Source organism: Vitis riparia, chromosome 14 (genome assembly GCF_004353265.1).
Source record: "Vitis riparia cultivar Riparia Gloire de Montpellier isolate 1030 chromosome 14, EGFV_Vit.rip_1.0, whole genome shotgun sequence".
NCBI classification, from domain to species: Eukaryota; Viridiplantae; Streptophyta; class Magnoliopsida; order Vitales; family Vitaceae; genus Vitis; species Vitis riparia.
In genome coordinates, this window is record NC_048444.1 from 15,409,294 (window position 1) to 15,421,531 (window position 12,238).

The 12,238-nt window shown below is 32.1% G+C and overlaps 1 protein-coding gene across 1 annotated transcript; it reads left to right on the top strand.

The window, feature by feature from the left end:
* Window positions 1-204: 204 nt before the first annotated feature.
* On the top strand, window positions 205-2,241 carry LOC117929749 (plasmodesmata-located protein 7-like). The gene is made up of 3 exons (XM_034850146.1): window positions 205-1,043; window positions 1,494-1,607; window positions 1,754-2,241. Exons 1-3 carry the CDS (start codon window positions 314-316, stop codon window positions 1,759-1,761), a joined length of 852 nt encoding a protein of 283 aa, XP_034706037.1. The 5' UTR covers window positions 205-313; the 3' UTR covers window positions 1,762-2,241.
* Window positions 2,242-12,238: the final 9,997 nt, after the last annotated feature.

Sequence of the window (12,238 nt, forward strand, 5' to 3'; positions counted from 1 at the left end):
GAGTTTAACAAGCGAGTAGTATCTATCAAATTGGTTTTGTATTTATTTTTAAATATATTTTTTTAATAATAGTGCTAAAAAAAAGAAAATGGAAAAATATGTAACATGTAAGGGTGCATTTGGTTTGGGTAAATGGGAGCTGGTTGATCGACGGAGGGGCCTAGACACACACGTCTATATATATAAAGAGAAGGCCACTCAACGCAGTGTTTGAAGTCGAAAGCAGAGAGGCTAGGCCAGACAACCCATCTCCATCTTCCCCACAACCCTCCATCTCCATCTCCACCTCCATCTCTATCTCCACCTCCCGAGCATGGAACCAAGGACACTTCATCTCCTCCCACTTTTCACCTCCCTTGTTTCTCTCTTATCACTCCCTCTCCCTTCCCACTCCTCCAATGACGACTTCGTCTTCATGGGGTGCTCCCAAATCAAATACACCCCAAACTCACCCTACGAGTCCAACCTCGATTCCCTCCTCACATCCCTGGCCAACTCAGCCACCTACTCCACCTACAACAACTTTACGATCATGGGGTCAAGCCCACAAGATGTGGTGTATGGACTCTACCAGTGCAGAGGCGACCTTTCAATGCCGGACTGCGCCACATGCGTCGCGCGCGCAGTGTCTCAACTGGGCTCCCTCTGCTCCCAAACCTGTGGTGGCGCATTGCAGCTACAAGGGTGCTTCGTCAAGTACGATAATGACACATTCTTGGGAGTGGAGGACAAGACTGTGGTGCTGAAGAAGTGTGGGCCGTCAGTTGGGTACGAGGCGGAGAGAATGGGGCGGAGAGACGCGGTGTTGGGGAGTATGGAGGCTTCAAGTGGTGGGTACAGGGTGGGTGGGTCTGGTGATGTGCAGGGCGTGGCTCAGTGTGTTGGGGATTTGAGTGTCGGTGAGTGCCAGGATTGTGTGTCGGAGGCCATCTCACGCCTCAAGTCTGACTGTGGAACGGCCGTTTATGGCGATATGTTCTTGGGCAAGTGTTACGCCAGGTACACCACTGCTGGGGCTCACACTTATGCCCACCCTAACCATGGTCAGTCTACTCAATTCATTCTTCAAGTCCTGATTCCGATTTCTGATCATTGAAACAAGTCATTTAGAGTGAATCATATTGTTTCATAACGCTTACCCACACATAAAGATTTCCTTGTCCTAATCTTCTCAATTTATTCATCCTCACTCGATATGATATCAGATTTCTTACATACAAAAAAAAAAATGTTAAATTACATTACATCATTGGCTGATCATACGTGTTAATATCACATCATGGGACGAGGCACTCTGCATTCAATCCCAAGAAAAAAAAAAAAAAAGGTTTTTGAAGGTTCTTCTTTTAGCATTTATTTTAGTCCTTTCCATATCAAACATTTGAGTCTGGCAAAGAATCCCATTTTATTTCTTATTTGCAAAGATGGAAGCATATTTTTCTTAATTTCATTTGAATAATTCCTTTTTCCAAACTGTTTCTAATCAAATGCAGATTCATCTCATGATGATGGTGAGAAGACATTTGCAATTATTGTTGGATTATTGGCAGGGGTTGCTCTAATAATCATTTTCCTTACTTTCATGAGAAAGGTGTTCGAGGGAAATGGTAAATTCCTTTCCTTTTTTTCTTCTTCTTTGGTGTATTAATTATTTGTTCTGAAATCAGAATCATAAAGGACTGAATCAATGATTCAATAATGAAAAGATGCAGGATTCATGATACCTTATTTGGGTTTCTTTCCCCTGATGCAGGTAAATAATTAGACAACTTTGTGAAGCCCTGCTCCTGCAACTTGCTTTTGATGGCTCCTTTTCTTCTCCTCCTCACTCAAGATGTCAACTTTTTCTTTTTGTTTTTTCCCCTTCTCATTTTGAGTTTTCTTTCTTCATATTTCTCTACCAAAAGGAGATTAAGAAAGAAGGATGAAAAGAAGTGTCTAGGGGGGCAACTCCCCTGCTAAAAACAAAGCTAGAAAGGGAAAGAAGATTAAGATTCCAAGCTGGCTCTCCATTTAAAAGACTTAATGTTATCTAATGTGAAGAAATGGCATATTCTTTTTTGTAAAGGTGCAGATGGTGCTTTCTTCTTTTTCCTTTTTCTTTTTTTATTTTATTATTATATATGTTGTTTCCTGCTTTTGATTTTTCAGTGACTTGAATTTTTATGGCTTTTTGGACTTCTCTAGATTATGGTGGATTTAAAAGCTCTATTAAAACAGGTCAGAGTATATTCTATGAGATATTGGCATGCTTTAGAGTGGAAAAGGTTATTGAGAAAAGTAGATGATTTTCAGAGGGGGCTAATATTAGAATTTCAACCATCTTTCTCAGGGGGCTAATATTCCACCACTATGTCTAGTATTAACATTTGATTTTCAGAGTGCTGGCCCCCCTTTCTGGCATGTGCTCTTTGTCCTCCTAACCATGTGACTCTTGACATTTTGAATTCTGTCTTAAGGACCTGTAAAATTCATTAATATATTGTAATTGTATCATAGAAATCATATTGTTAATTTGAGTCATCTATATTAATATGGCATTGTTCTTTCTTAAATCCTTGGCTTATATTTGGTTTCAAAAAATACAAAAGGAAATAAAATAAATGTTAAAATATTATGTCTTATACTTGGTTTTAGGTATGAAAAAATTTCAAATATTGTTAAAATTGGTTAAAAACTTATATATTTTTAATTTATTTGATTTCTATATAGAAGAGCTAAAATAAATAAAATATATAAAAAATATTTAGGTCTAGATATATGAAACTACGAGGACGAATAAATAGTTTGTGAATTCAACCATAATTCAACCTTTATTATTAATTTTTAGTTTCTTCTTGATTAAAATACACAAAACCACATGGGATAAGATATGAAAAAACCATTAAGCAACCACTGGGTGATTCAAAAATCACAAGATTAATCTCTCGACTATTAAATAATTTATTAGCTATGAAAAAATGGTATACAAAATTACTTGACCGAATGCACTTAATCCCTAGAGTTTTATAAGATCGATACCACCTATACTAGTTTTCCATGGCCTAAATGTAGTACTCCTCTTCTTTAATGGATCCTCTAAAGGCCTACATTTCTATGCAAGTCCAAACCTTTTTCTAAGCCAAGGGTGCTTTCAAGATTGCCTTGAAAAGTATAGAGATGGAGGTTAAGGATCTATTTGGTAATAGTTTTCAATAATAATTTTCTATTTTTTAGAATTAAAAAATTGGAAAACATGTTTGGTAACTAAAAACTGTTTTCTATTTTCTATTATATGAAAACATAAAACATGATGTTTTTAAAGAATATCTTTTAGTTATTTTTTTAGAACTGTTTTTAAAAATAATTATACAAATATATATAATGATTAAAACTAAAGTTGTGGATATAAAAATTATTTTTAAAACATATTTAAAAATATTAAAAATATTTTAGGTTTCCAAACAAACTTTATTATACAAAATATCAAAGAATAGTTTTCAAAAACTATTCTTAAAAGCTATTTTTTAGAATTATTTTAAAAACCAATTGTCAAATAAGGCCTAAGCTTTTGGAGATGACAATAGTTCTATTAGATGTAATTTAATTTAATTTTAAAAAACAAGCCTATTGATATTAAGAAACCCTAATGCAAATATAAAGAGTTTCCTCGCTTCAAAAAAATCCAAAAAATAGATTTTCATAAACAAACATCCCGGCCAAATCAAGTTTGGATATCATGTCGTTTAAATTTTGTAAGATTTAAACTTATATGAATATCCCACTTCTTAAAACTCCATTTGTAGCAAGGTAAAAAAAAGGATTTGGATAAGTTTAAGATAAAAACAGGTAAAATGGATGAATGGAAAAATGATACCCCTTACAAGATTTTTTAAAACCACCAAAATGAGAACTAAATTTAATTAAAAATTAAAAGAAAATATTAAACAAATATAAAATTAATATGTCACAACCTCTACTTTTCTTTGAATGGGGCTGGTTGCTTTTAGTTCTATCAGTTTAAAACTTGGAAACAAGTTTTTCCAATTGAATCTTATCCAAACGTTACGAAGCAGTTTTAATTATTCTAAGTATAAAACCATCAACTGCCGGATTTCGTAGCTGGATGTTGAATCTAATAAGCCCTAACGAGACCAAAGAAAAAATGAAAATGAGAAATTGTAAGATTAAAAAGAATATGATGTCAAAAACCTTGAATCTTCGTTCTTGATAAAATGCGAAGTTAGCATATGTTTAGTAACTATTTTTAAAAACAATTTTCTGTTTTTTCAAAAAAAAAGAAAAAAAAAAAAGAATTAGAAAAACACGTTTGACAAGTAAAAATCGTTTTCTGTTTTTTGTTCTTAAGAATAGAAAACATGATACTCTCACATAACATATTTTAGTTTTATTTTTCACTTGTTTTATGATATTTATTTTAAAAAATAAAGAGAACTATTAAAAATAAGACATTATATAAAAATTATAATTAAAACATATTTAAAAATATTAAAAACATTTTAATCTTCCAAATAAAAAAGGCCTGTTTGGAAACTGTTTTTTGAAATAGTTTTTCTATTCTCCAAAATGACAAACACGGAAAATATATTTTGCAATAACAAACTAATTTTTATTTATTTTTTATTTTAATAATAGAAAATAAAATGTTTTGAGATAACATATTTTAGTTGTTTTGCATTGTTTTGTGTTGTTTTCGTTTATTTTATGAGGATTGTTTTAAGAAATAATTATATAAACATGTAAATTGATTAAAAATAAAACACTAGATATAAATATTATTTTTAAAACATGTTTAAAAATATTAAAATCAGGTTAAAAATATTTCAGGTTTTTAAACAAACTTTTGTTTTACAAAAATCAGAAAATAATTTTCAAAAACTATTTTTATAATTATTTTCAAAAACAGTTACCAAATTAAATAAACCCTTTTATTTTATAAAATATCAAACAATTTCATAACTGTTTTAAAAAACAATTACTAATTACCAAACAAGTCTTTACTTTTTCAGAAAATATATATACCATCAAAATTGAAATACAAGAACCGAAACAACTCAATATCGATCCTCATCTTCCCATTGGTTATATTCTCTAGGGCTATGTGTCATCATCATTATCAACAAATGTCTCGATTGGGAATAGTGTATGCCCTCTTTCTTCATTATCCTATATTGCAAATTAATTTAGGAGGCCCTCTTATGCAGTGGCAGACATAAAACAATATAATCTACAAATGATGCAAGCTGTAGGGCTTCAATCTAAAAATTAAAATGCTCAATAAATTAGGATGCCCACATGATTCCAAACCATTTGATATCTTATTACCATATTTTTGGGAACTGATTCGGAAAGTTCTCTCAATGAAATGAATCTATATATGTATAAGATTACTGATTGGAAAAAGACCTAGGTTATGTTTGGTTCCCGAAAAATACTAAGGAAAGAAAAAAAATGCAAAGGAAAATGATTTTTTCATGTTTGGTTGTCCTATGAAAAATATAAAAGAAAATCAAATATAATTAAAACTAATTAAAAACTTATGTATTTTAAAATTATTTAATCTTTATATTAATGAGTTAAAATAAATAAAATGAGTTTGAAGTAAAAAATAAAAATAACATATCAACTTTTAATCCATTTTTTATTTTCCTTCACTTTTTCTTTCTTTTTATTTTTCCTTTGTATTTTCTTTCCCTTGCCTTTTCCCTCAAATTTTATGAGAACCAAACATAGCCCTATTGTTAGACGTACCTGTACGATATAACTATATAGGTCATCATTCATTTGCACAACTTTGTGGCCACCACGTTTCGCCTTGTAAATCTGGTATTTGCTTTGTCCCATAATCCTCCATATTTCACTGTGTCTATAATAAAAATCCTGTGTCTATTTTTATTTTTGGAAACAAATAAAGAATTAATTATTTCTTTGAATTCATTAAATCAGCAAGTCATTTGATTTTCTTGTTTTCAAGATTGTGTCATTTTTTTCCTTTGTTCAATAATTAAACAAACACATTTACAGTATCATGAGAGGAACCAGGATGATGGAGCAGGTAAGCCATGTACTAACAGTCAAGCAGAAGTTGATTAGAACCATGGCCTAATAGAAAGTTCTCAGAAAAAATAATACTAAAATCCTGAATCGTGTTTTCAAATCCCCAAATACTAAAACAAGTTTGTGCAAAGGACCTATAAATTCTCCCAAGAAAGCAAGAAAGAAAGGAAAAGAAAAAATGAAAAGATTAGAGAACTGAGCACCGTCAGTTTGGTTGTGAGGCCAAGCGCTTGAAACCTAACCTAGATATTAAATACAAGAAAGAAAATGCACATGAAAATAAAAGGGCCCTTTTCACCAAGGATTGAAGCCAGTAAATCTACTGATGACATGCTTGATGGGGGAACCAGCTTGACACTAGAAAGAAGTCAAGTCTTTTAACTTCGGTCATGCTACGGTACCGAACGGTACCATACCCACTTTTTTAGGTTAATAGGATTAAGACACCTGACATGCAAAATAAATAAAAAATTAAAGACAACCAATTCTTCAGTTGACATGGGAATTAACCTCATACAGCACACATTGTCAATGAGCAATTATATTACAATGACCACTTATAAGATCATGTTTAATGTAATTATTTTATTTGGGAATTTTTTTTATGAAGTAGAAAAATAAAAAATAAAAAATTGGAAAAAGAAATTACAATTTATTTATTTTTGTAATATAAAGTGATTAAACCCAAGAGGTAATGATAAAAATGAAATTTAAAATAAACAAAAAAAAAATTCAAAATAATTTGGTGATATAATTTATAAATTAAGGAAAAGAAAATTTAATTTATTTTAGCATCAAATTATTTGTTGACAAAATTGGATGAATGTTTGAAGTGTGGAAAAAATGGGAAACAATAGAAATAAATTTTAAAAAATATATATTAATTTAAAATTAAATTAGTTGTGTACTAATTATGAATTGATAAATATATGAATAAATTATTTCTTAGCATTTAAATTCAATTACACAAAAAATTGGATGAATATTGAAAAAACGAAAAAGGCATAATTAGTAACAGTATGGAAATCCAAACCCCTCTTTGATTTTTTAGTAAATTTCCAGTTTGAATTTTTCAGGAATCCATTTAACACCCACCAAATGTATTGAACTTATCTAAACAATATATAAGTCATATGAAGTCCCAATTTTTTTTTCAAAAAAATCAAAGAAGTGGAGACTAGGGAGGGCACAAAGAATGTGAGATTCCTCACAATCTTCGTACCCTTGCTCATTTGTTACTATTTTTGGATTTTGATTTTTCCAGGACTTATTAGAACATCCACTAAGTGTAAAAAACGAATTTAAATAACATCTAAGCCATACAAAGTCCCTAAACATTTTTTAAACATCATAGAATTGGAGAATGAAAAGGGTACGAAGAATGTGAGAATTCCTCACATTCTTCATACTCTTATTAATTTTTTAGTATTTTTGGATTTTGATTTTTTTAGGTATTATTTGAACACCCCTTAAGTATAATGAACTCAATTAAACAATATTCAAGCCATACGATGTCCCAATTTTTTTTTTAAATATCAAAGAAGTGGAGAATGAGGAAAGTACGAAGACTGTGAGGATTCCACACATTCTTCGTACCATTTTTAAATTTTAGGTATTTTGGGAGTTGATTTTTTTCAGGGATTATGTGAACACCCCTTAAGTGTAATGAACTCATTTAAACAATATCCAAACCATACAATGTCCCAAAAAATTTATAAAACATCAAATAAGTGGAGAATGGGGAGGGTACGAAGAATGTGAGGATTTCTCATATTTTTCGTACCCTTTCCAATTTTTAAGCATTTTTGGTGTTTGATTTTTCCGAGCCTCATTTGAACACCCCTTAATTGTAATGAACTCATTTAAACAATATACAAGCAATACGATGTCCCAAAATATTTTTAAAACACTAAAGAAGTGGCGATTGGGGAGGGTACGAAGAATGTGAGGATTTGTCACAATCTTTGTACCCTTTCTAATTTTTAAGTATTTTTGGAATTTGATTTTTCCGGGGATCATTTGAACACCCCTTAAGTGTAATGAACTCATTTAAACAATATACAAGCTATACGATGTCCCAAAATATTTTTAAAACATCAAAGAAGTGGAGAATGGGGAGGATACAAAGAATGTGAGCATTCCTCACATTGTTCGTACCCTTTCAAATTTTAAGTATTTTTGAAGTTTGATTTTTCCAGACATCATTTAAACACCTTTTAAGTGTAATGAACTCATTTAAATAATATCCAAGCCATACGAAGCCACAAAATCAAGGGATAAAACTGGAGGCATGTATAGAAGGTGAAAAATTAAAAACCTTTGAATAAATATACCATGACATTTATATCAGATTTATGTTTCTCAAGTAAGAAAAAGAAAAGTTCATACCTGATTATGATGCAAGCATGATTACGTAACTCTTTCCCATTTTAAGTGAATTCTCTAATGTCAATCAAGTCACCAAACTAGAGCAACCATCCACTTCCTCATCCTTTGATATCTGAATTTGGATAAGCAATGCAAGTGCACTTCCTTTAGCACAGGGAAGCACATTCCTTGAGGTTCATGCATACATTAAACGAGGAGGTTTGTGTGTCTAGAAATTTCACATCAAGGAAGTTTACAAATCTATCACCCTTTTGACAATCCAAGGGAGTACTTAGAACACATCCATGTGACCAATCTGCCTTGTCCCATTTCCTTTGCAACTTTGGCCTAAATCCTTTCATACACTCACATTTTGGAGAGTGGTGAATCTTACAAATGCCATATGCTCCACAAAATGCATAATTGTCACTATCATCCCTCTGTTTAGTTGAGTAAAGAGTCCATCCAGTGTTTTTATCAGTCCATTTTAACTTTTGTAGAAAACCATCAAGATTTAACACATGCCTCCAAATAACAGAAATGTGAATAATATATATATATATATATATATATCATTTTCATTAGAAACAAAGTTAAATGTATAAGGTGAGTAGTTTGCTAATTGAGGTATTCCACTATATTGAACACCATTCCATGGTCCAACACAAAAGTTTACTGCTAAACCATTCCTCAAAACTTGTTGTGGAAATCCATTTAGATCAATCTCACATTTTCTTTAGAGCTATGTTTCGTTAGTGGAAAGTATTAATTTTTTTTTTTTGGAGGAAAATGGTTTTCTCATGTTTGATTTCATTATGGGAAATATGAAAGAAAATCAAATATAATTAAAATTAGTTAAAAATTCATGCATCTTAAAATTTTTTAATCTTTATATAATGGAGGAAAGTAAGTAAAATGAGTTTGAAGAAACATATAAAAATAATTTATTGACTTTGAATCTATTTTTTTTATTTTCCTTGACATTTTTTCTCCTTATTTTCTTTCTCTCACATTTTCCCCTCCCTATAATCTAAGATCTAGGTGAACACACTGAAATAGGATTAAGAAAGAAGGTGAAGGACAAAGCTTGTCTCATAAAACACTTTGCAAATGTATAGATTTTAGTAGGTCATTATTTGGAGCATCAGTAATAGGTCGACCACTACTCCTATTGGTTGAGTAATTTTCTCAACCGACAGTCACTGCCATTTTTGCTGAGAAAGAACCTAAAGTGGCATTGTGTAGCGGCAAAGAAATAATTGCAACCTGTTGTTCTATAGATCAATCGGTTAACCAATATATGATCTTCATGTAAATTTTTATTTTCACCCGATTTTTCTGACATGAAATTGGTATTGGCCAATTATGACATAGCTCACCTCAACAAAACCATTACCAATTATATGCCTTCATCGGGTTAATTTCAGTTTAGAAAATAAGGTTCATCTTATGTTTCAAACACATAAAATTAGTGTACCATGATCCTATCAATCTCAATAGTGCATTGTGTATGATTTATATATGATACCATTCATTAGTACTACATCAATTAGTAAATTTGAAAAAGTAAATACAAATCAAAAGTGAATTACTATGATCAACTTACTTCAACATTTGTTTCATTTCCAACAACCACAGTGCATTCGAAATCCCTATCAATATTACATGTTGCAGCAATAAATATGCACGGATATGAATTAATGGTGGTATTAAGGATCAGGCCCGCTGTTCTATGGTGAGCAAACTACCATTACCCCCATGTGATGAGCAGGAAACCCTTCTATAAGGATTGGAAAATCAATAAAGTGAGACTTAAAAATTCATGGCTTCCCAATGGAAACCCATATTATATCATCTCCACCCATAATTATAAATATAAAAAATAAGTGTTAAAGAAGCTTAAAGTGTAGGAAATTCCAATATTCGCATGACACATTAAAGTAAGGCAGAAGTACCATATTACTTGCTAAATCTATCGATGCATAACATAATCCATAAATGTATAAGTAACTACATCATCCATATACCATCATCAGCATTGAGGGAAAACATTTATGCCATATATGTGAATGGCCTATTAATACCTAAATAAGTCGTAAGAGGAAGTCATAAATAGAAAATGTCAATTATATTAGCCAAATGTCCAAAAAAAAAAAAAAAAAAAAACCAAATTTTGCTAAGTATATAAGTGGTGGAAAATGTAAAAATGTCATTTTATGGCCTGGAGCATCAAGTGGGAACTGGGCTCACAAGAATGTCACCAGCTCATCGTGTTGGTCTCGTATAACTTGCATACCCACTTTGAATTCCTCTTGGAAACCATCAATGCACTGCTCCAAAGATGTCAAACATCGATCATTGGCTAATGTCATCTCCTCTAAGCACGTACCAATGGAGTTAATCTGGGCATTGAGGTTATCCGATGCCTCGGCCTCATTCCTAGCTATTTGTGAAGGATGATCTGCAACCGCCTTAACTCCTACCCCATCGTTTGACGGTATTGTTGTTGCATGCTCATTTTTAGTACCTCTTCCCTTTACATCCTCATTTTCATTTTCCTCCCTAGATGACCCGTTGTCTGAAGACACATCCACCTCTGAAGGGGACATAGAAGACTTCCTTCCCCATGAACCATTTTTTTTGTACATAAAATTCATGCGACGAAGTGAAGCCCTATCATATGTATCAAAGGATTTTAGTTTCTTATCGTTTGTCTTGTTCCACAAATTCACATTGAAGTATTTCATAATCTTTGTGATGAACATGCCATATAGGAGCACTGAATCTTTGCTTAATGAACAAACTTTCATATGGCGGAAAATTATGTAATCCATATTAATCTTTCTTTCAGTCAGAATGCTATCAACCAGAAACGTCTCCAAGAAAGATACATCGTCTCGATGTTCTCCTTCAGGGATAAAAATGTAAGAGACCATGTGTTATAGGATGCGAATCAACACAATCAATAAATGAGATGTTGGTCTACCAGCTTTCTAATAAGCACAGAGCCTTTGTAGAACTTCTTCATGTTTGAAACCATCCACCCTTGGCCACTTCTTTGATTCATATAAACAAGCACTACAAGAAAAAAGTCTTTCGTTGACAGTTTTTCACCATCAAGGTAGGGTATATCTGTCAAGGTATGTTACTATTTATATATGTCATCTATGCCAGTGTCAAGAAAAGTTTAAATCTACCTTGACATTTACATATGTCAAGGTTGTTTCTATTTCTACCAATGATCAAATCTTTGTTACTATGACATATGTCAATGTTTCTTTCACTTTTGTCAAGGTTCTCGGAATAAAATACCATTTTTCCAAACTCCAAATCCAATCTCCACTGTTAGAATGAAGATCAATGCGTCCTAAACGTGCTCTTAAAATTGCAACTCAATTGGACCACGAATTGACCTCGATCAAAGCTAATGATCAAAACAATTCGGAGAGAAAAGCCCACCAAAACAAAGGTTCTATTTTTGGCCGAAAGATGACTTTCCAAAACTCTAAATCCGATCTTCACCGTTCAAATTGAAGACTAATGAGTTTTGAACCTCTCCTCCAAATTTTAGCTCGATCAGACCATGGACAAAGTGGCATCGTACCTTTGATGAAATATGGGCATGATGTAAAAAACCTGCGTTTTTCTCTCTTCTCCTCTTTCTCTCTAATGACTGTCTGAAACTCCAAATCCAATCTCCACCGTTCATATTGAAGATACATGAGCCACGAACCTCTCCTCCAAATTTCAACTCAATCCGACCACGGACGAAGCGAGATCGAACATTTGATGAAATCTGGGTATGATGAGAAAA

Bases quoted from the DNA above. Each gene is read 5' to 3' on its own strand.
- LOC117929749 (XM_034850146.1), top strand. From the start codon at position 314: ATGGAACCAAGGACACTTCATCTCCTCCCACTTTTCACCTCCCTTGTT. The intron at 1,044-1,493 runs GTCAGTCTACTC...AATCAAATGCAG, and splicing joins TTATGCCCACCCTAACCATG to ATTCATCTCATGATGATGGT.